Source organism: Dioscorea cayenensis, chromosome 1 (assembly GCF_009730915.1).
Source record: "Dioscorea cayenensis subsp. rotundata cultivar TDr96_F1 chromosome 1, TDr96_F1_v2_PseudoChromosome.rev07_lg8_w22 25.fasta, whole genome shotgun sequence".
Lineage (NCBI taxonomy): Eukaryota > Viridiplantae > Streptophyta > Magnoliopsida > Dioscoreales > Dioscoreaceae > Dioscorea > Dioscorea cayenensis.
Window position 1 is genome coordinate 30,237,808 of NC_052471.1, and position 20,161 is coordinate 30,257,968.

The following is a 20,161-nucleotide window of genomic DNA, read 5'->3' on the forward strand; positions in this document are numbered from 1 at the left end:
ATATATATATATATATATGTTGCTGTTTTGGCGGCAATCTTGATGTGATTTAATCTGGACAATGAACGACTGCTGCAACTATCAGGCAAGAATTCAGTGGTGAGTGTTTCAACAATTAGACACACTTGTTTGCATGCAGTGAGTGAAGATGATATGTCAAAGCTTTTGTCATTCATTTGGAGCACGGCTGGGACCAAATTGTGTGTGTTTTGTTTGATGGTTAGAGCCACAAGTTTTGACTGGATTTAAGTTTCAGCGATGTGTCTCACTCTTCTGAAGACAATTCCTCAATGTTTCAGCAGTAATTATCTGTTAAGAGTTGCAGTGAATCTCAATGCAATTTACAACAGAATCATACATACAACAAACTCTTTCTGGAGATATCAAAGGTGTACTTTGGGACTTTTTGTATTTTAATCAATACCGAAAAACAACAACAATAATAACAAACCAACAAATCTGTTTATTAGGTTCCCGGCAAACATTATGGTAATGACCATCTTTAATAACTCAGTTTCGATCTCAAACAGGACATTGCATTTCGATGTTTTGATCTTGTTCAGATAACATACAGTCAGCCTTGATCACAGTTAATGCAGACCCCAATCAACAAAAAGCCCTATCGGTGGCAACGTCTTTAAATCCAATTACCCTGTTTGAATCTTTAGAGATTACACAGTTATACATATTTCATGCAGGTATTGTAGCATTGACAATCTTCGATGACTCACACAGGATAAATCCTTCAAATTCCATGGATCTTAGTTACAGATTGGTCAATAAAGTCAGTTACCGGCGGGCCTCGAAATTGGACTGAATCCTCTGGATTCATCTGCAACTGATTGAGAACATAATAAACTTTCACAAATGTTTTGCTGCAATAGAAGACACTAACTATTATGACATAGCATCAAATCAGAATAGAAATCCCAGTTTTTATCCCCAGAATAGAAAAGCTGACAGTGTAAGTCTAAGGGTGTCGAAATTTCAAAGTAAATACCGGTTTGTACACATTGTTGTAGAGCTGCCAAGGTTAATCCTATAATGCCATACTAAATATAATGACGAGTTTCTTTTCGATCTTTTTCACATATCCCTGCAAATTTTGGCCAAATTTGAAATAAAGCTGACTAGAAGAGTAAGTCCCTCTTAATCTTTGGTATCTTTGTTGTTATGCCATTAATAGATGTAAAACTAATAATTTGATGTCAAGTATATCAGTACCATCAGAAATCGAATAAAAATTATACATTGCTGCAAAAGGTATTATCATGCTTGGTTTAAACTGAAAAAAAAAAAAAAACCATAATGAAAATTATAGCAAAGGCATATGAAAAAACCATAGTTACTTTGCACACACACACCTGCAAATTAAAATATTAGAAAAGACTCCTCTAAAATTTATCACCCATTTATCTGCAGTTTTATGAAAATGATTACCTCATTTTGACAACAATCCACCCTTAACTCTAATTGAAATCACATATAAGAATAAATCAATAAAAATACAGAATAACAAGCAAAAAAAAATCACATTTTCGCACAGATTGTTCATTTGTTTTTATAACTGTCTTATTAATATGTGGGTTCAGAATGCTCATTATAATCGAAAAGAAAACATAAAATGCAAAACAATCCTGTTAATAGTCTCAGATTTGCAGGCTCTACAGGACAGAGAATCATCATCATCATCATCATCATCATCATAAGTCATCATCAATCATAAATTATAAAAGACTTGAAAACATCAAAAATACAACAGTACACAAAAGATGGACAATGGGTTCCTGATGAAGCAAGTGCAATATCAGTATCAAGAATTTTGCCAGCTGAGCAATTGAGAGAAGACATCCAATTATAGCACTAAACGCAACTCAAGATAAACATAGTATAATACCGGATGGATGTCTTCTACACTGAATTTCAGACAAAAGTTGAATTTGATTGATGCGGCATGCTTAAGATGGAGACGACTACTGGAAAGCTAGAGTTTCGTCTGTCGTGCAGGAAAAAGGCTTGTTCTTCCAATTACTACTATGTTCCAGGGAAGGGCAACGGCACTATATCAGCTAGGCAGAATCAGATAAACTGGGGAACAATGTTTCAGAGTCCACCAGTACTTTTGGCCATCTCATCAACATCCAATTCAACCGCCATAAAGCTGATGAATGCTCGCTCATTGCAAGGCGGCTGGATGACAAAAACATATATTAGGTTTCTCATGATGTCAAAAGAAACAGGAAGGAACTAATTGAAAAATCGCTAGATCACTATTTTACTGAATCGTGGTCCACAGCAGCGTAAGCATGATAACCCTACCAACAATGCCTAGTCATCGGTACAGGACCATACAGACGACTGTCCTTGGCCTCCTACACCAAGGACAAATAAAAAACTTTGGTAAGAAATGCATTTCACTGGGGCATGAACCTCATCAGATGCAGAGAGGTCAGGTGGGAATTAGGGGATATACTGGTTAAACTCAGTATAAACTCCTTTATGAAATTCAAACTTCTTTTATGATGGCCTATGTCTATAAACATGCTTACGAGCAGAAATTAATCACTGCAGCTACCTTTGGCTCATGCTTCGTTGTCTGACATCACCCAACACTGATCCTTTTCTAAAACAAAGGGCTCATCTTTCTCATCTTTGGAGACCATCTCATACCCTTCAATGTGCAGCCAATCTTCACACAAGATAATCATCTGGCATTATCGGGTCTTTCAACATGACCACATCTCCACACAAAACTTGCCTACAGTAGCCCCATGAGGACAAACAAATGTTGGTGAAATGTCAAAAAGAGTCGATTAACTAGAAAGACAGTGGGTCTTTCATTGCACCCATAATGAGTTATGTTTACATAAAAAATAATACTTCCTTAATACGAATAAATGGTGCTAACTCTTATGAATAATAAAAATAAAAATAGAATGAAAGGAATTGCCAATTGCACTCGCTTCGCATGTTGGAGGAACTTGTCATTGACCTACTATACTCATGATGTAAAGAATGAACCAAGTGCATAGGGTAATAGAATGAACTAATAATGCCTGTGAAGCATCAAGTAAAGCTAATATACTATTTACAAGTTATAAGGAGTACATCTTGGCAATCTGGAAAACATGATTATGTGTCCTAATGATTTTGTTAAGTAGAATTATAAAAATGCAAGTTTATTGATTGTACTCTTCTCCATTAGTTCTTGCTTCTTATATTTTCATGCATTCTTATATGGTAATTGCTCCCAACCAAAAGCACGTGCCTTACCAAACAAGAAATGAATACATGATAAATCATTCCTGGATATATGTTTGAAAAACCCACTTAACACCCAAATACCAAGTCTATGGAACAAAAGTTCAAAGTACTTTCCAAGGCACTAACAGTAAAGCATCCAACTTTTACATCTTTAGTACAAATACCGTTGAAACAGCTACGTTTACAATCCAGTGGTCTTCTGCTATGTTTTTTCTTTATCACAAAAATCTTACTAAACAAAAGGTAGAAGAAGTAAAACATTTGGAAAGAATGTAAGGGTGCATACTTGTAACAAGTTAAAATTTCAACAATATAATCATTCACCTCAAGATGGCAGGGCCTTATTGATCTAGTGGAAAATCTAGAGTAGCCAAATTTATCATCATAGTAGATTTCTTTAGATGTAGCTTAAAATTTTTATAAAAAGACGTAAAGAACTAACCTAGACTTACTGCAGATATGCTCCCTGTTGGTGTTGTAGAGTACAGTTCTTTCATTATCGTTCCTAGTGAAAAAATTTATACATCCTTGATTTATGTGGCTCAAAGGCCAAAATGTTGTTTATGCACAAAATCATCCATCACCAAAAACAGTGTAGTTTACGATCATCACTTAGGCAAAATGCAACAGGGTAGCCATATTCATCTTACCCAAGAAACACTAAAAGGTCAAAGGGCGAAGAAAATAAAATGTATCAATAAGCAATAACATTTTTATAGAAACATGGCCATAATGATAGAAAAGAATATCCTTATTATTGCCAAGTAAGAAAATAAAGAAGAAAAGAAATCTTTGAGAGTACAATGAACCTAAGTCATGGCACCACGTAAAAATCTAATTGACCCAAACACTATAGCCCAAGATTCATGGATGCTTCGAGACACAGCTGTCCACAAGCTCAGCAATAAAATACTGTTATCATGTAGGATTGCAGGCTACAACATTTCCTAATAAAAATTATAAACATAAGAAAAATCTTTAATATCACCTTGATAGATTTCAGAAGATAACTGCATTGACAGTTGCACAATGCCAATTAATATAACAATCACATATGATAAAGAATGGTGATGAAAAAGACTCTTTATAAGCTGAATGCTAAGTTTCAAAAAGACAGTACTTTCTAACCAATTTTGTGTCAAACAATGATGATAGTGAGAAAAATTTATAAACAAGAAATGGTGCTATATTATTAGACCCAGTGGCCATACGTTGGAGCTGGAAAGGGCAGTTTCCTGACAAGAAGAGTCCCTCCTTCCCCTGTTATTGTTGGTGTCATTTCTTCACCCTTGTTCCAGTGCAAAAATGTCAGCTTGCCTTGAAAGAAGTTCTTCCAAATTGCATCACTCAACTCCCTCCCATTAATTTGACCTATATTGTACTTCTGTATGGTAAGGCATACAAATTAGACTAAAAAAGGCCTTCCTTTCCAAACAAAAGGCTGGTTTGAATTCCAAAATTGAATGCTAATTATGATTTATGATTAACCAAAATGATAGTGATAGCCTTCTTGAGGTGATTTTAATGGACAGAACCACAAGGCCATATTCTGATGTAGAAAACACCAATGTCAATGCAAAGAACGAAATGGAAAGTGGTGGAAGGAGATAAGAGAAACAATTCACAAAAAAAGCACTTCATTTGGCATCCATTCTATATTTCTTCATTCAACAGATAACATGACACCATAAATCAAAGATCATCTTTTGTTTTATCATCCTTTCCTGCATTTTCCTCAATCCAAGCACACACCCAAATACGAACCATTTGAAGATCCAAGAAGCCCCCATCGGTCATCGACAAATAATTTTTTTTTAAAAAAAAAAAATCAAATTTTGCAGAAATGAGAATAAATCCAATCAAAATTCACAAGCATTATGACATGAAAAAAGAACAACCATTCCCTAACAAAAGAAAATGACCTAGAACCCAAATCACCAAATTGAAACCCCCTAGAAAAGCCCACCTCAGAGTCAAACCAACCTCGATCAAAAAATCCTAAAAAGAAATCAAACAATCAAGAACATAAAAGAGACCCTCATCCACAATTCAAGAAGGTAAAACAAAGAAAGGGGCAAAGGAATCGAAATCAGGGATCACAACAAGGGGAAAATAAGGACAGAAAGCCATTCATTCAGGGAAGCACAGATCGAACCTTCCAACCGAGGGAGAGGGAGTACTCGAACTTGTTGGCGGCGTAGCGAAACCACGTCGAGAGAGAAACCATGGCGAGAGCTCGAAACCCCTCGAAACCCTCGCTCCCCAATCGAGATTCATATCCATCCACGTTGAACATCCTGTTTGTGAACCGAAGCGAAACGAACAGGTATCCACACCGTTGGATTCAAAAATACTAATCTCGAGGCATCCAAATAAAATACATTTGTACTATTACTTGACTTTAATGTGATTTTAATTTTTATATAAAAATAAAAAAAAATGAATAAAAAATGTATAAAATTAAAGTTTGTGAAATAAAATTATTTAAAATATATTTGGATAAAAAAGGTCAAATTTAATTAATTAATTATTATTTTTTAAATATATATATATATATATAAAGCGTGCGAAGGAAGCCTTATGTTCTATCATCGCTGGTTGTTTTTATTTTTATTTTCGTTCTAATTTTCTCGTTGTTTTTATCTTTCTTTTTCTCCTTTCCCGCCTTCGCTCACACGGAACCCTAGCTCTCAAATCCTCCCTTGAAACCCTAGATTCAACCATGATCTCCACCTCGAATCGCTTATTTGAACCCTAAACCTTGTGATGTGATTGTTTGCCCCAACCCTAGCTTTCAACTTCGACGCCGAATTCACTAGCTTTAGCTGGAACGATGCCGTCGCTGATCTCGCCGGGGAAAATTCACCGCCTGGAGCTTGAGAACTTCAAATCGTACAAAGGGCACCAGATCATCGGTCCTTTCTACGATTTCACTGCGATTATTGGTCCTAATGGCTCTGGGAAGTCTAACCTCATGGATGCTATTAGTTTTGTGCTTGGTGTTAGGTCTGTACAGCTTAGAGGGGCGCAGCTCAAGGATCTCATCTATGCCTTTGATGATCGAGAGAAGGAGCAGAAGGGGAGGAGGGCCTTTGTGAGGCTTGTGTACCAGACGGGGAATGGGTCTGAGCTCCAGTTCACGAGGACTATAACGGGATCAGGTGGTAGTGAGTATAGGATCGACGGAAGGGTTGTTGGGTGGGATGAGTACAATGGCAAGTTGAAATCTCTTGGAATCCTTGTAAAGGCCCGTAATTTCCTCGTTTTTCAGGTAAAGCTTTCAACTTCTTCTGCTGTCATTACTATTTTCTATTTCTAGTTTGTGGTGAGAATTTATCATGGAAACCATCTAATCTGGAAATTGTAGGTTTTTTATTTTGCTGGTTCTTTCTTGCTCCATTTCATGTAATTTTTTAATATGATTACGAGATCAGTACACATCCTCAAATAATGCGATTTATAGTTATTTTAGGATGCAATGCATCTTACTTAACACTGTTAATCTTAGCACTTGGCCTTAAATTAAAGTGTATGCATGACCTTCATTGATTAAAAACAACAAATTATTGTGCATCTCAAAGCTTTTTGGTTGTAGGGTGATGTGGAGTCAATTGCCTCAAAGAACCCGAAGGAACTTACTGCTCTTCTGGAGCAGATCTCTGGATCTGATGAATTGAAGAAAGATTATGAGGACCTGGAAATTCAAAAGGCCAAGGCTGAAGAAAATTCAGCACTTGTTTATAATCAGAAGAGAACAATAGTCATGGAGAGAAAGCAAAAGAAAGCACAAAAGGAAGAAGCTGAGAAACATCTCCAATTGCAGGACCAGCTGGTATGGTGAATTAAGTTTTGTCATGTTTGAGTAACACGTATAACTAATATTTGTTGTCCTTACCTGCAGAGATCACTGAAGAAAGAACACTTCTTATGGCAACTTCTTAATATTGAAAGGGACATGGAAAAGATTGATGGGGAGCTTGAAGAAGAAAACAAACATTTGAACGATGTTTTGAAGCTAAAGGGGGAATCTGACCTGGAGTTGGACGCAAGAAAGAAAGAACAAGCTAGTTATCTGAAGGAGATAGCACAGTGTGAGAAGAAAATCTCAAAGAAGAAAACTGAACTCGATAAGAAGGTGAGCTTCCTTTTTTTGTATATTTTTGTTGTTACACATTTTCATGAGCATTTCAACAATCTTATGTCATCTATCATGTTTATTCTGATTGCAATGAAGAGTAACCCTCTGAAGTGCTTAGTTTAAAAATGCATGATAAGGATGATCTGCGATATGGATAACTTCTCCCATCCCTTTCATAAAATGCTATACTCTGCCCACGTAACCATTATTTAGTATGCCTTCATTTCTTCAGCAACCGGAGCTTCTGAAATTAAAAGAAGAAATTTCTCGCATTAATTCAAAAATTAAAAGTAGCAAGAAGGAGCTTGAGAAAAAGAAAGAAGATCAAAGGAAGCATGCAAGAGAAATAGTGAAGCTGCAGGCTGCTTTACGTGATGTTGAAGGAGCCATCAAGGACCTGAATGAGAAGGGTAAAGACGGAGCTGGGAAACTTCAGTTATCTGGTGATAAGCTTGAGGAATATCACAGGATGTAAGTTGCTATTCAAGCTTTTTGGGGAAATATAGCATTAGAGGGCTTCTTTTTGTCCTGATAAGTATAAAATATCCAAGAACTCGTTGTATTGTGATATCTACATATTTATATCACCATTTGAAAAAATAAAAAATGATGGCCCTAACTATTAACTTGTTAGCAGAGAGTTTCTCTTTTTATGCTTTTGTCTATTTCTCTGTCATGCTATTATGCAAAATAATCCAGATATAAACTGTCAATGTAAATAATGCTGCAGTAAAGAGATAGCTGGGAGGGAAACTGCTTACCTAAGAGATGAGAAGGAGGTTCTTGACAGGCGATTGCACACTGTTGAAGAAGCTTATAAGAACTTGGATGAAAATTTTCAACAGCTGACCATTCGTGAGGCAGAGTTAAAGTCACAGCGGGAACAAATGCTAACAAGATTAAAAAAGCTTGCTGATGGAATTGCGAAGCATAAGGAAGAACTTTCACGTGCCAAAAAGGAACTTGTTGAGGTTTCAAAAAAGCATCAAATGTCACGGTTAGTTGCTAAAATTTACCCCAGGCTGTATGTCTGAAAAATTAGGACCAAATGACACTTTATCACTTGCACTCAATCTTTTCCTTCTCTGCTTGCAATTCGCTCAAGTTTCTGTGTAGATGCTAATATTTATTTTAGCTAAAGATAATTCCATAATTTGTGCACAGTACGAAGTATCAGAATTTGAAGCAAAAAGTTGATGAAACTGAAAATCAGTTACGTGAGCTGAAGGCTGATAAACATGAAAGTGAGAGAGATGCCCGATTTGCTGAAACAGTTCAGAGTCTGAAACGACTGTTTCCTGGGGTATATGGTCGCATGACAGAGCTTTGTAGGCCATCACAAAAGAGGTTCAACCTTGCTGTTACTGTTGCTATGGGTAGATTTATGGATGCTGTAGTTGTGGAAGATGAAAATACAGGAAAAGAATGCATCAAGGTACTCTCTATCGACTTTGGTTGGTTTTAGAGATTATATTGTGATATTTCTCTGTGCTTTGCTTCTATACTCAATTTAGTGGGAAGTATATGTGATCATTTAAAATGCAATTGTTTTTGGTTGAAAATGGTTTTATCATGCTTACTAAGGTTTTTTGCTTACCCATGGTTTGATCTTATTCTTTCTTTGTTCGTAGTATTTGAAGGAACAGCATCTTCCTCCTCAAACATTCATCCCTTTGCAAACAGTTCGTGTGAAACCTATCAGTGAAAGATTGCGCACTCTTGGTGGGACTGCACAGCTGGTTTTTGATGTGATACAATATCCTAATCAGAAGTCTTGTTGGTTTTATAACATGATAGAAAGTAAATGTGCTTTTGTTTCTTCTTTCTTTTGGCTAAGATGGTGTGCTACCATTGCATGTGCATTGCTGTTCATTCGCATCTCATGCCAAATGCATTATCTAGGTCCTCTTGCATCATGAATACTGTTAGTTGCAGAGTAACTGATGCTATGCTGCTAAAGTTTTAATAAATCTCACAAATGTGTTTGGAATCTGTATATCGATTTTTTTATGTAGTTGATCCTTAATGCACAAGCCTTGGGGATTGTAGATAATAGCTTGTTTATCTGCTGCACAAGGAGTGTTTCTTTGGCAATCATCTCGGATACATACCATAATAGCCTGTATATTTTTATTGCATTTGTGGAATTTGGTGTGTTCTTCATTTGTTTGGTTGTTTTCTGGTTCTATACCTGAGGGTTGCAGAGTAACTGATGCTATGCTGCTAAAGTTTTAATAAATCTCACAAATGTGTTTGGAATCTGCATATCGATTTTTTTATGTAGTTGATCCTTAACGCACAAGCCTTGGGGATTGTGGATAATAGCTTGTTTATCTGCTGCACAAGGAGTGTTTCTTTGGCAATCATCTTTGATACATACCATAATAGCCTGTATATTTTTATTGCATTTGTGGAATTTGGTGTGTTCTTCATTTGTTTGGTTGTTTTCTGGTTCTGGACCTGAGGGATGTGTAGTTAATTGATCCTGCATGTTGATGACCAAAGAGGACATTTTGTCAGATCAACATGCTAATTTTTGTTTAGTTTAAACCAAAATTAATTAGTTTAAATATTATGGTCAATGAGATTTCACATTTTGTTTCACTTGACAATTTTACATTTGATCGATCCTTGGAGAAGGCTATTCTGTATGCTGTTGGGAATACCCTTGTCTGTGACAGTCTTGAGGAAGCTAAAATTTTAAGCTGGAGTGGGGAGAGATATAAGGGTAAATTGTAATCCGTGAACTTGATAAACTTGTGTTCAGTTTTATTTTATTTTTTAATTATTATTTATCATTATTTTATGTTTACGAATGTGTGTTGCTATTTTTTATTGTTTTGTTCTTTATGATTCTAGTGGTCACTGTTGATGGCATCCTTCTGACAAAGTCTGGCACCATGACTGGTGGTATAAGTGGTGGGATGGAAGCTAGATCAAACAAATGGGATGATAGTACAATTGAGGGTTTGTATGACCGAAATATCTTTTAATCTTTGCAGCATTTTTATTTTTAATGTTGTGTTGCTATCCCACAGCTTTGAAGAGAAAGAAAGAACAATGGGAATCAGAAATGGAAGAGCTTGGATCTCCAAGAGAATTGCAAATAAAAGAGTCTGAATTATCAGAAAGAATCACTTCTCTTGAAAAAAAGATTCACTATTCTAACATTGAGGAGGTAACTACAATAGCTTATATAGCTTTTCTCAGAGAATTTTATAAGCTGAGCCAGAGCTTTTGCATGTGATTGTATTTCATTAATTTACTCGGCTTGTTGCTACAGTCCACCAATGTGGTAATTATTGAATGAGTTTATCTAAGAACTTAATTTTGTCACTTATGACAAATAAAATTGGTTCTAAACATTCAAGATGTTTTCATTGCAAATTTCCTAATAGCTCTATCTAATTTTGATGGAACTGCAATGCATGCTTTGGCGATATACTTAATTAATTAAGGATTTTATTTGCAACACACAAAATGTGGGGACAGTTTTAATTAAAGCATACAAAGTTAATTGCAATCTGCAAGTAAAGCATATATGAAGAGATTATATACTGAAGAGTTAGGTTTTGTTTTTACTATTTGTTTAGTTTAATTGTTCTAGTCATTTTATCAATGTACATATTATGCACTCACTCTAGGCACTTTTAGCTCCTACCAGTTACGCCATAACTTTTTCTTTGTTTGCAGTGTTGTGATCATTTTGTAAAGTGAACTCCACTGCGAGAAACCATTCAGGGAAAAGCTTTCAAAATTGAAAGTAGAAAAGCGAAATGTTAGAGAGGAGATTGCTTTCGGTTAAATCCCTGAACCCGAGAAGGTACTGCTTATGTGCATTTTTGACTAATGTTAATCGCAGGGTAATGTCGGAATATTGATCATCCAACTGTCTCTTTCATGCACATAGTTAACAGAGGCTCATTGAGGAAGGAGCTCAAAATAGCTCGAGATCGTGGAGCGCTCAGACTGCACTGACCGAGGTGGACCAGATTTACAAAGATTTCCAGTGAGTCTGTTGGAGTGAAGAACATCAGGGAATATGAAGAACAACAGCTCAAGATTGCTCTGCAGTCATCTGAGGAAAGGGCTGAGGCTTGACCAAACCAGATGTCTGAGGTGCAAATATCAGTGTGTTATGCCATTCAAGCACTTCCTCCCAGTGGAGAATATTTTCTTCATGACCGGGGTCTATCTCAAGCTTCCGATGTTGAAGAAATAAGTGCACCAACTGGATGTCTCCACATTAATTTCAGATCTCAATGTGTTATGTGATCCTACATCATCATTAATACACGCGGTGAACTGCATCTTTTCATCAATGCAAACCTAAAGAGCGATAGTTGGTTGTCTCATGTTAGCCAACTGTGAAGCTACGAACTCCAAAACAAGATGGGAGCTATACCAGCCTGAAACCAGGCCTCCATTTAAATGACCTAGCCACTATAAGTTAGTTAATGAAGATAAGGTATCATGGATTCTGCTATAAAGAGGGAGGCTTGATATTATGTACATGTGTTATGTTGGTGGTGATCGCTCGCAACATGCATTGTCGCTCAACCTTGAGAGATCTGTCTTTTTCTCCACGCGACAGTAAATGCAGACATCTAAATCTATCAAAGCGTGCTAATTTGCTGCGGTTCTCAAATATTTGATATGCAATCATTTCTACTCTCTGTATTCATCTTGGCATAAGGTACCTTTGTTTTTTTTAGTTTAGCATGCCTGTTTTTCTTGTGATGTAGAATTAATAATATTGATCTCTATTTTGTCTATTCACCTTGAACTCTAATGACTCGTTTTAATGGTTTTGATTTGAACCGGTTTATTCTCTATTGATTGTTTATATTAATGATCTTGAGAAATTTCTGCACAAATATTCATTTTAAACCTGATGATTTAAATAACTTAGGCTGGAGTATGAGAGGAAACGGGATATGGACTCTCCCATTGCAAGGTTGATGTCACTTCTTGATTCATTGGTTGATGAACTTAAGAAATCCAGACGAAAGGGTGATGCTAAACTAGCAAAAGAACCACGAGAGCAGATGGAACAACTTAAGGATGAAGCTGATGGTACTACTGCAACATTATTTACTTTTCTTCTCAATTTCTTTTTCCATAATATTCCCGCAGCTGTTGTTGTTTTTGTTGGCCGTGCCTTTTCTTGCAAGTATCAATGTTTGTTTGTGCGGCACTATCCCCGAGACACTATTTATACATCATGTTTGCATTTGGTTGTTTGCCCAACAAATAACAATATGTTTCTGCATTACTGTCATGGATTTTATTGCTGGGTCCTTTCACCCTCTGTTTATGATATTTGTAGAGTGGAAACCAAGTTGGATGAATACACCAAGGTTATTGAAGGTTAAAAGCATAATAGTGGTGTGACTGGGAATATTGCAAAATTGAAGCGCCAAATAAATGCAAAGGTGGCCTCTCAAAAAGTCATTGTTTTGGATTCTAAATTACCATTCTAACCTTCTTCTCTTCATTCCTCGAGAGCAACCCAATTAGTTAAGTTTTCTTCTGCCATATTGTCTAACACCTCATTAATTTTATTTTTATCCTTTTGTTTTATTTCCATAGGTGGCTCACCATGATCAGCTTGATACATCGAAAAAAGATGTGTTGGAGAAATGTGAACTTGAGCAAATAAAGCTTCCTGTGGTTGCGGACCCTATGGAAATTGAATCATCTGCACCTGAGCCAGTCTATGACTATAGTGAATTAGGCGGACATATTTAAAAAATTGAGACCTTCTGAGCGGGAAAAGCAGGAGGCAGATTTAAACAAAAGATGGATTCTCTAGTAGCTGAAATTGACTTGAACAGCCCAAACCTGAAAGCACTAGATCAATATGAAGCTCTAGGGAAAAGAAAGAGAAATAATTGCAAAAGTTTGAATTAGCAAGGAAGAAGAAAAAGAGATATCAGATAGATACAATGCTGTCAAGCAAAAGAGGTAAATAGCTTTATCAGGATTGGAATTTCATGTGTAGTCCAACATGTCATAGCCTCACATCTGATGGTGATCTTGGTCTATCTTGGTGACTCGACTGGATTTTATACGACACACTAGTTTGATTAATGTGTGTGTTTGTGTGTTTTTTTTTTCTGGTCAGGTATGAGTTGTTTATGGAAGCTTTTGATCATATATCTAAGAGCATCGACAAAATCTACAACAATTAACAAAAGCATACCCATCCACCGGTGGAACACATATTGAATCTAGAAAATGAAGATGAACCTTTTTACATCAAGTATACAGCAATGCCTCCTACAAAGCGCTTTTAGAGATATGGAACAGTTGTCAGGTGGGAAGACTGTGCTGCACTTGCTCTACTCTTTTCAATTCACAGGTACGAGTTTTACATGGTTTTTCTTATCAACCAACCATCAAGTGAACTTCCATATCTCTTTGGCTCCATGCCAATCCTTGAGGCCATCCTTGTACTATATACTCTTTCCCAATTTCGAGACATATTGAACACCACATGCATTGGCCATACTTTCTAAAAGCATCATAGATCAGCCCTGTTGCTGCTAGACCCTTTTGATTCTCTCTTTGAGTTTATATGGTGGCATTACCGAGTTTTAAAAGAGCACTAGCTGTAAAGTATAGGCTTGAAGGTGCTGTTATGGCTTTTCCTCATGGGTTGATTGCTTCTTCAGTTTTTAGCCATCACCCTGTATCCTAGACGAAGTTGATGCCGCTTTTGGATAACGAATGCTCGCTAAGGTTGCTGGGGTTCATTAGGATCAAAACTCATGTGATGAGGGCGAGGTCCAGCCAAGACCCAGATGGAGTGTAGTGGTTTTTCAAAGCATTGTTATATCTCTGAAAGACAGCTTTTATGACAAAGCTGAAGCCCTAGTTGGAGTGTATAGAGACTCTGAAAGAAGGTGATTGTTGTTCTTTTGACATTTCTCTGCTTCCTATATAAAATCAAGCCATTCATCTATCTGATGTCTTATAACATTCTCGCATTTTTGCAGCTGCTCAAGAACTTTAACGTTCGATCTGACCAAATACCGGGAATCATAAAGCTTCTTCGATCGTTCTGTACCATTTGTTAGACTTCTGTTGTACATATCATTCTAGCAATAGTTTAATGACTCCTGCTTTGATGATTGTTTGATCCTGTTAGTCTTGTGTGATACTTGCTTACTGTGTTTCTTGTAATTTAGCCAAAATTCAGAGAAAGTATTTGTACCAATTGGAATCTAAACATGAACCCTTTGTTTAGTTACAGACTCAGTTGTTCTATTTCCTACGTAGCATCGAAACAAAACCATCAGATTTACATTTAATTCTCAGTTTCTTAATCCTACACTAGTGACTTGTTCTTGTTTGACAAAAAGAAAATTCACAGAGAGAGACACAGAAATAGATGTATTAACATTGTGATATGTTTTGCTGCTATACATGATGATGATGTTTCTTGGATAGTAAATTGTACAAATAAATGGTGGGTTTGGTTTTAGTTCTATAAAGTATCTTCTTTCTCTTGAATGTTCTATTCTTGATGGTTAGGACAACCTTGCCAGGTTCACTGATGTGGAATGAATTCCTCATACTCTGTCCCATTCGCATCTCTTTTCTTATCAAAACTCTGTATGAACCTTCATCATCTGGAATGAACTCCTCTTTGTAGGTCACTTCCCATCCTACCACTGTTATGTCCCACACAACTGTCACCCCTGCCTGTTCATTCAATCAAACATTTTATTCGGTTATTTTTCGTATTTTGTTGTATTGTTTCTCTCTATATATAAATCAATTGGTTCAGTTGTTTTATTCAGTTGTATTTGATGAGATTTAAACTATATTATACAAAGTACCTCATGAATCAAAATTTCTATTGTTTCCTTTTCACCACCTCTAATGTACATCTCTGAAACTTCATCCTCTGCTTTGAATTCATTGTCATTGTCTCTTTTCAAGCCACCATATTGGATTGGTAATCTCTCCGGACTAATAAACCTTTTCAACAAAAGTAGGTATATATATATACACAAACACACACACACATGCACAAAAGAAAAGAAGATTGAAAAGCAGGAAGAAGTAAAATATATATATATATATATATATATATTAAAGTAAAAGTTATTCATACTTGAGGAGAGTTTCAGTGACTTTCTGAGGCCTAGCAAAAATGAATTTACTCTTTGATCTCTGGCTAATGAATGGTGCCACCAGCGCATTATATACATAGTATCCAAATGATACATTAACAAATATCTGCATCAAAATTATAAACATTAAATAAATAATCATAAAAATTAAACTGCATTAAAAAAATTAAAAGTTAAAATTAATTACATTCTTGTGCACTAACTCAGGGTAGTTATCTTGAAGAACAGAGACAGCCTTCATAGACCTTGTTCTCATCTCCTTCACTGTAGACCATCATCACCATCACCATTAATAGTCCTTCTCTTCAAAGTGTTCTTCAAGTCAGTGACCTGCAACATCTCCATAACTCCTCCTTCCTTAAACCTCAACAACCTTATCCCTTCCTCCATTGATCTCACTCTTCTCCTCATTAACATCCTCTCTTCTCCTTCTCCATTTCCATAAACCAATGTTATTATAACAAACTGGATGTCCTTCTTTATCTATTCCATCAATGAACATCACCTTCTCATTCTCCAACTCATCCTCTTCCATTATTTTTTCTATCTTATGCTCTTTTCTCCATAACAATGTCCTTTCTAGCATTTCCATTGCTTCATTTGCTTTGAACTCTCTTGCTCTTAAGAACTTTATCAACACTGGGTTTGTTCCTTCATCTTGCTTGCTTGGTAACAATGGTACTCCCCATAATGATACTTCTTCTTCTTCATCTTCTTCTTTTTCTCTTGGCTTTAAGCTTCTTAATGTTTTGGTTTTGATTTTCTTCTCTAGTTTCTTGCGTAGCTCTTCCAATGCTTTCTTCTCTGATGGCTTTATAAGTTGTGCTTCATTATTCTTATTATAAACTCTTTCACCTTTGTCTGAAGAAGAAGAAAAAGAAGAAGAAGATGATGAAAATGATGATGATGATGATGATAATGATGATGTTGAGGAAGATGAATGCATTGTTATGTGGATTGTAAGGGAAGGAGATGGATCCCAAAGTGAAGGGATGAAGAAGAGAATGCATGGATGGAGATTAATATAATATATTAAAAGAGTTTTTACATTGTTAAAACGGTGAAATTGAATTGAATGTGAGCCGTTGGATTGAATGATTGATTGGGTTGAAATCTTCAACGGGTGATGAAAATGGCCGGCTTTGTTTTGGTTGTTGTGGCTATTATTAGATTATTATTAAATTATTTCTGTCTTTTTGACTAAATTAGTTTTTTTTTTATAATTTTTAACGGATGATATTTTTGATTGGTGATTAATGAGTCATTAAGAAGTAAAGAAAAAGGGTTACTTAAGTGTGGGTGGAGGATGATGTGGATCTTGTCATTAGAGGTTGGATGTTTTGGTTTCACTTTTCTTCTACTATTTTTTATTTTTATTAAAGTTAATGGGATTGAAAGAGACAATGATGATAGATATGTTGTGTTTTTTTTTTTTTTTTAATAGCTTGTGTTTTTGTTCAAAAAAAACTAAATATATATATATATATATGTAATATTTTTTTTTGCGAATTATTAAGTATTTTTATAAAAAGGAAAAAAAATAGTATTAAAACGATCACGATGGGACTCGAACCCACAATCTCCCGCTCCGGAGGCGAGCGCCTTATCCATTAGGCCACGCGATCAGATTGTTTTCAATTTTTCGTTATTAAATAATTTAGTTTATTATTAATACGTTTAAATCACAAAAATATAAAATAGTCCCTTGATCTCATAAACATGCGTGCCCGCATGCGCGCTGACGTGGATCAATATTTTTTTTAATATTTTCAAAGCTTATATTAATGCGTCAAGATTAGATTTTTGATTCTGATCCCAAGACAAATCTACGGCTAACACTCATCGAGTTCTTGTACTAAATCTCCCTCTCGAAATGCAGAAGCTCTTCCATCTTCGAGGTCTTCGCCTTCTCTTCGAGATTTCATCGATTCCGATCTCCTCCTTGTTTCAACAGAGCAATGGCCAAGGATCCCATTCGAGTTCTTGTCACCGGTGCCGCTGGTTTGTCTTCTTCTCTTGCTCTCTGTTCTTGTTCTGTTGACGTCGATGTCTGTTTTCTGTCCATTTCGGCCTAACTTTGTTTGTTTTGATAATCAGTAGCTTAGTTTTTGTTTTTCCACCATGAAGATTAGGTTTTGATGAAGTATCAATGATAAAGGTCATTCCTTTTTCCTTTTTCTAATTTCCATATAGATCATGTACTTGATGAATTTCCCATTTTTTGTGCTGAAACGTTTCCTTGCTGAATGAATTACATCACTGAAACATGAAAGTCTCATGCTTTGCCCAAAAATGGTACATTTTATAGGTTTTTAATAGTGCAAGGTTTTGATTACTAGGACAAATTGGATATGCACTTGTGCCGATGATTGCTCGAGGAGTAATGCTTGGTGCTGACCAGCCTGTAATCCTCCACATGCTTGACATCCCCCCTGCTTCAGAGTCTCTCAATGGAGTTAAGATGGAGTTGGTTGATGCTGCATTCCCTCTTCTCAAAGGTCTTCTGGTTTTCTTCTTTGAAAAGTGTGGTAAAATGTTCGATTTTGCAATGTGTATTGCTGATTATTATTATTATCATTATTATTGATTCAGGAGTTGTTGCCACTACTGATGTCGTCGAGGCTTGCACTGGAGTCAATATAGCTGTTATGGTTGGTGGGTTTCCAAGGAAGGAGGGGATGGAGAGGAAAGATGTGATGTCGAAGAATGTCTCCATTTACAAAGCTCAAGCCTCTGCCCTTGAGAAGCATGCTGCTGCAAACTGCAAGGTGTGTAACATTGCTGATGTTATTTATTCGGTTAGATTGTTAGCCATCACGTTTTCAATGAATTTGTTCTCATTGTGTAGGTACTTGTTGTGGCTAATCCAGCAAATACTAATGCGCTGATCTTGAAGGAGTTTGCACCATCTATCCCTGAGAAAAACATATCTTGCTTAACAAGACTAGATCACAACAGGGCTCTGGGTCAAATATCTGAGCGTTTGAATGTTCAAGTTTGTGATGTTAAGAATGTGATCATATGGGGAAATCATTCTTCCACTCAGTACCCTGATGTTAACCATGCAACTGTGAAAACACCTGGTGGAGACATGCCTGTTCGTCAACTTGTTGCTGATGATGATTGGTATGAAGCTTTTTGTTACTGATGATGATGCTATGATATCTCTTCAAAAGTCTTTTGTATCTTTTCTTATTTGATTTGCCATGTTCTGCATGTAATTGATTAGGCTGAATGAAGAATTCATTACTACTGTCCAACAACGTGGTGCAGCAATTATTAAAGCCCGAAAGCTGTCCAGCGCATTATCTGCTGCAAGTGCTGCTTGCGATCACATACGTGATTGGGTTCTCGGTACTCCTGAGGGCGAGCATCTTCCCTTTTGAGTTTCATGTATTATTTATCTCTTCTATTTGACTCCAAAATTACATCATTCTGATCTATGGTTCCATGATTCCATCACAGGGTACTTTTGTCTCCATGGGTGTGTACTCCGATGGATCATATAATGTGCCTGCTGGGCTTATCTATTCTTTTCCAGTTACTTGTTGTGACGGCAGTGGTCTATAGTTCAAGGTATGAGTGAGATATATATAAGTTTAGTATGTTTGAGTTCTTGTATGTCAAAAATACTTCATAAGTTATTCTCTTCGGTAGAAATATTTGGTCGTTATGAGAATAATATCTCATCTTTACTATCTGTATATTCACTTGCTGTCAGAAACATGTATTCATCTCCTGGTCCCTTGACGGAAAAGCATTAAAACCTTTAGATAGATTAAATTTGTAAACACTGTTCTGAAAGGATTTTGGGAGGTTTATGTTTGATCAATCTGTTCATTCAAATTCCATTCTTTTCCTGTAATTGCCACGTCGCGCTACTGGAATATTTGGCATTATTATTAAGTTATCTATGAAGTTGTCAAACCTTAACCTTAGTCATGCATTGAATTTTACCAAGTTTGTTGCCAATTGTTTGCAACCTTGTCAGCAGGTCTGTTACTTTTCAAAACCTGTTTAACACTTAACTACATGCTTTGTTTTATAACTATTTCCCTTAAATTTCTCAAAAAGTGATTTGGTTACTCAGAAGTGTTATGAAAATGGTTTATTCCTTTGACTTGCAACATGTCTTTTGATATCATTCTGATGCTGGTTGAGTTCGAAAAAGATAGAATAGAAACCCAGTTTTCTTCGATATCTTTCTGAACCAGACATTCTGTGGACTATATCGAATGGTTCAGAAAGAGAGATATATTCTCTGAAAGCAGGGCCTCTGATTGTCGATATTCAATACACCTGTTTGAAACTTTTCACCAAATGAAGTGGTCCTAGAAAATGAACTAGTACTAATTATAGTCTGAACTCTGAAGTGACTTGCTGCATGTATGAACACAGTAGGGGCCGAGCACGGCAAAAGCAAAAACTCTCACGGCTTTCTGTTTCTGTAACTTTTCAGGTCTTAGCATCGATGAATTTTCCAAAAAGAAATTGGATACTACTGCTGAGGAACTTTCTGAAGAGAAGGCTCTTGCATATTCATGCCTCTCTTAAGTCCGTTTTTCTTTCTTGAGGAAAAATGTAACTGCATTTTTACAATAAATCAAACTTTCTT

The 20,161-nt window shown here is 36.2% G+C and overlaps 2 protein-coding genes, 1 non-coding gene and 2 pseudogenes across 3 annotated transcripts; 2 read left to right on the forward strand and 3 right to left on the reverse strand.

The window, feature by feature from the left end:
* Positions 1–2,315: 2,315 nt before the first annotated feature.
* Positions 2,316–5,578, reverse strand: LOC120258802 (annotated as a pseudogene).
* A 279-nt stretch (positions 5,579–5,857) lies between these two features.
* Positions 5,858–14,674, forward strand: LOC120260317 (annotated as a pseudogene).
* Positions 14,655–17,157, reverse strand: LOC120258811 (patellin-4-like). The gene is made up of 7 exons (XM_039266247.1): positions 17,100–17,157; positions 15,920–16,407; positions 15,734–15,805; positions 15,528–15,652; positions 15,250–15,391; positions 14,948–15,112; positions 14,655–14,678 (listed from the first exon to the last, which is right to left on the reverse strand). Exons 1-7 carry the CDS (start codon positions 17,155–17,157, stop codon positions 14,655–14,657), a joined length of 1,074 nt encoding a protein of 357 aa, XP_039122181.1.
* On the reverse strand, positions 17,099–17,171 carry TRNAR-CCG. Its single transcript has one exon. It is a non-coding gene; the product is annotated as a tRNA-Arg (tRNA).
* A 265-nt stretch (positions 17,172–17,436) lies between these two features.
* LOC120260278 (malate dehydrogenase, cytoplasmic-like) lies at positions 17,437–20,090 on the forward strand. The gene is made up of 7 exons (XM_039267719.1): positions 17,437–17,547; positions 17,886–18,044; positions 18,139–18,314; positions 18,395–18,672; positions 18,776–18,911; positions 19,012–19,122; positions 20,006–20,090. Exons 1-6 carry the CDS (start codon positions 17,505–17,507, stop codon positions 19,114–19,116), a joined length of 897 nt encoding a protein of 298 aa, XP_039123653.1. The 5' UTR covers positions 17,437–17,504; the 3' UTR covers positions 19,117–19,122; positions 20,006–20,090.
* Positions 20,091–20,161: the final 71 nt, after the last annotated feature.

Excerpts from the sequence above, each read along its gene's own strand:
- LOC120260278 (XM_039267719.1), top strand. The coding sequence starts at position 17,505 with ATGGCCAAGGATCCCATTCGAGTTCTTGTCACCGGTGCCGCTG. Across the intron at positions 17,548-17,885 it reads TCTTGTCACCGGTGCCGCTG|GACAAATTGGATATGCACTT; the intron begins GTTTGTCTTCTT and ends TTTGATTACTAG. Across the intron at positions 18,045-18,138 it reads TGCATTCCCTCTTCTCAAAG|GAGTTGTTGCCACTACTGAT; the intron begins GTCTTCTGGTTT and ends TTATTGATTCAG.
- LOC120258811 (XM_039266247.1), bottom strand. The coding sequence starts at position 17,157 with ATGGATAAGGCGCTCGCCTCCGGAGCGGGAGATTGTGGGTTCGAGTCC. Across the intron at positions 15,392-15,527 it reads GTCACTGAAACTCTCCTCAA|GTTTATTAGTCCGGAGAGAT; the intron begins GTATGAATAACT and ends TTTGTTGAAAAG. Across the intron at positions 14,679-14,947 it reads ACATCAGTGAACCTGGCAAG|GAAATAGAACAACTGAGTCT; the intron begins GTTGTCCTAACC and ends GATGCTACGTAG.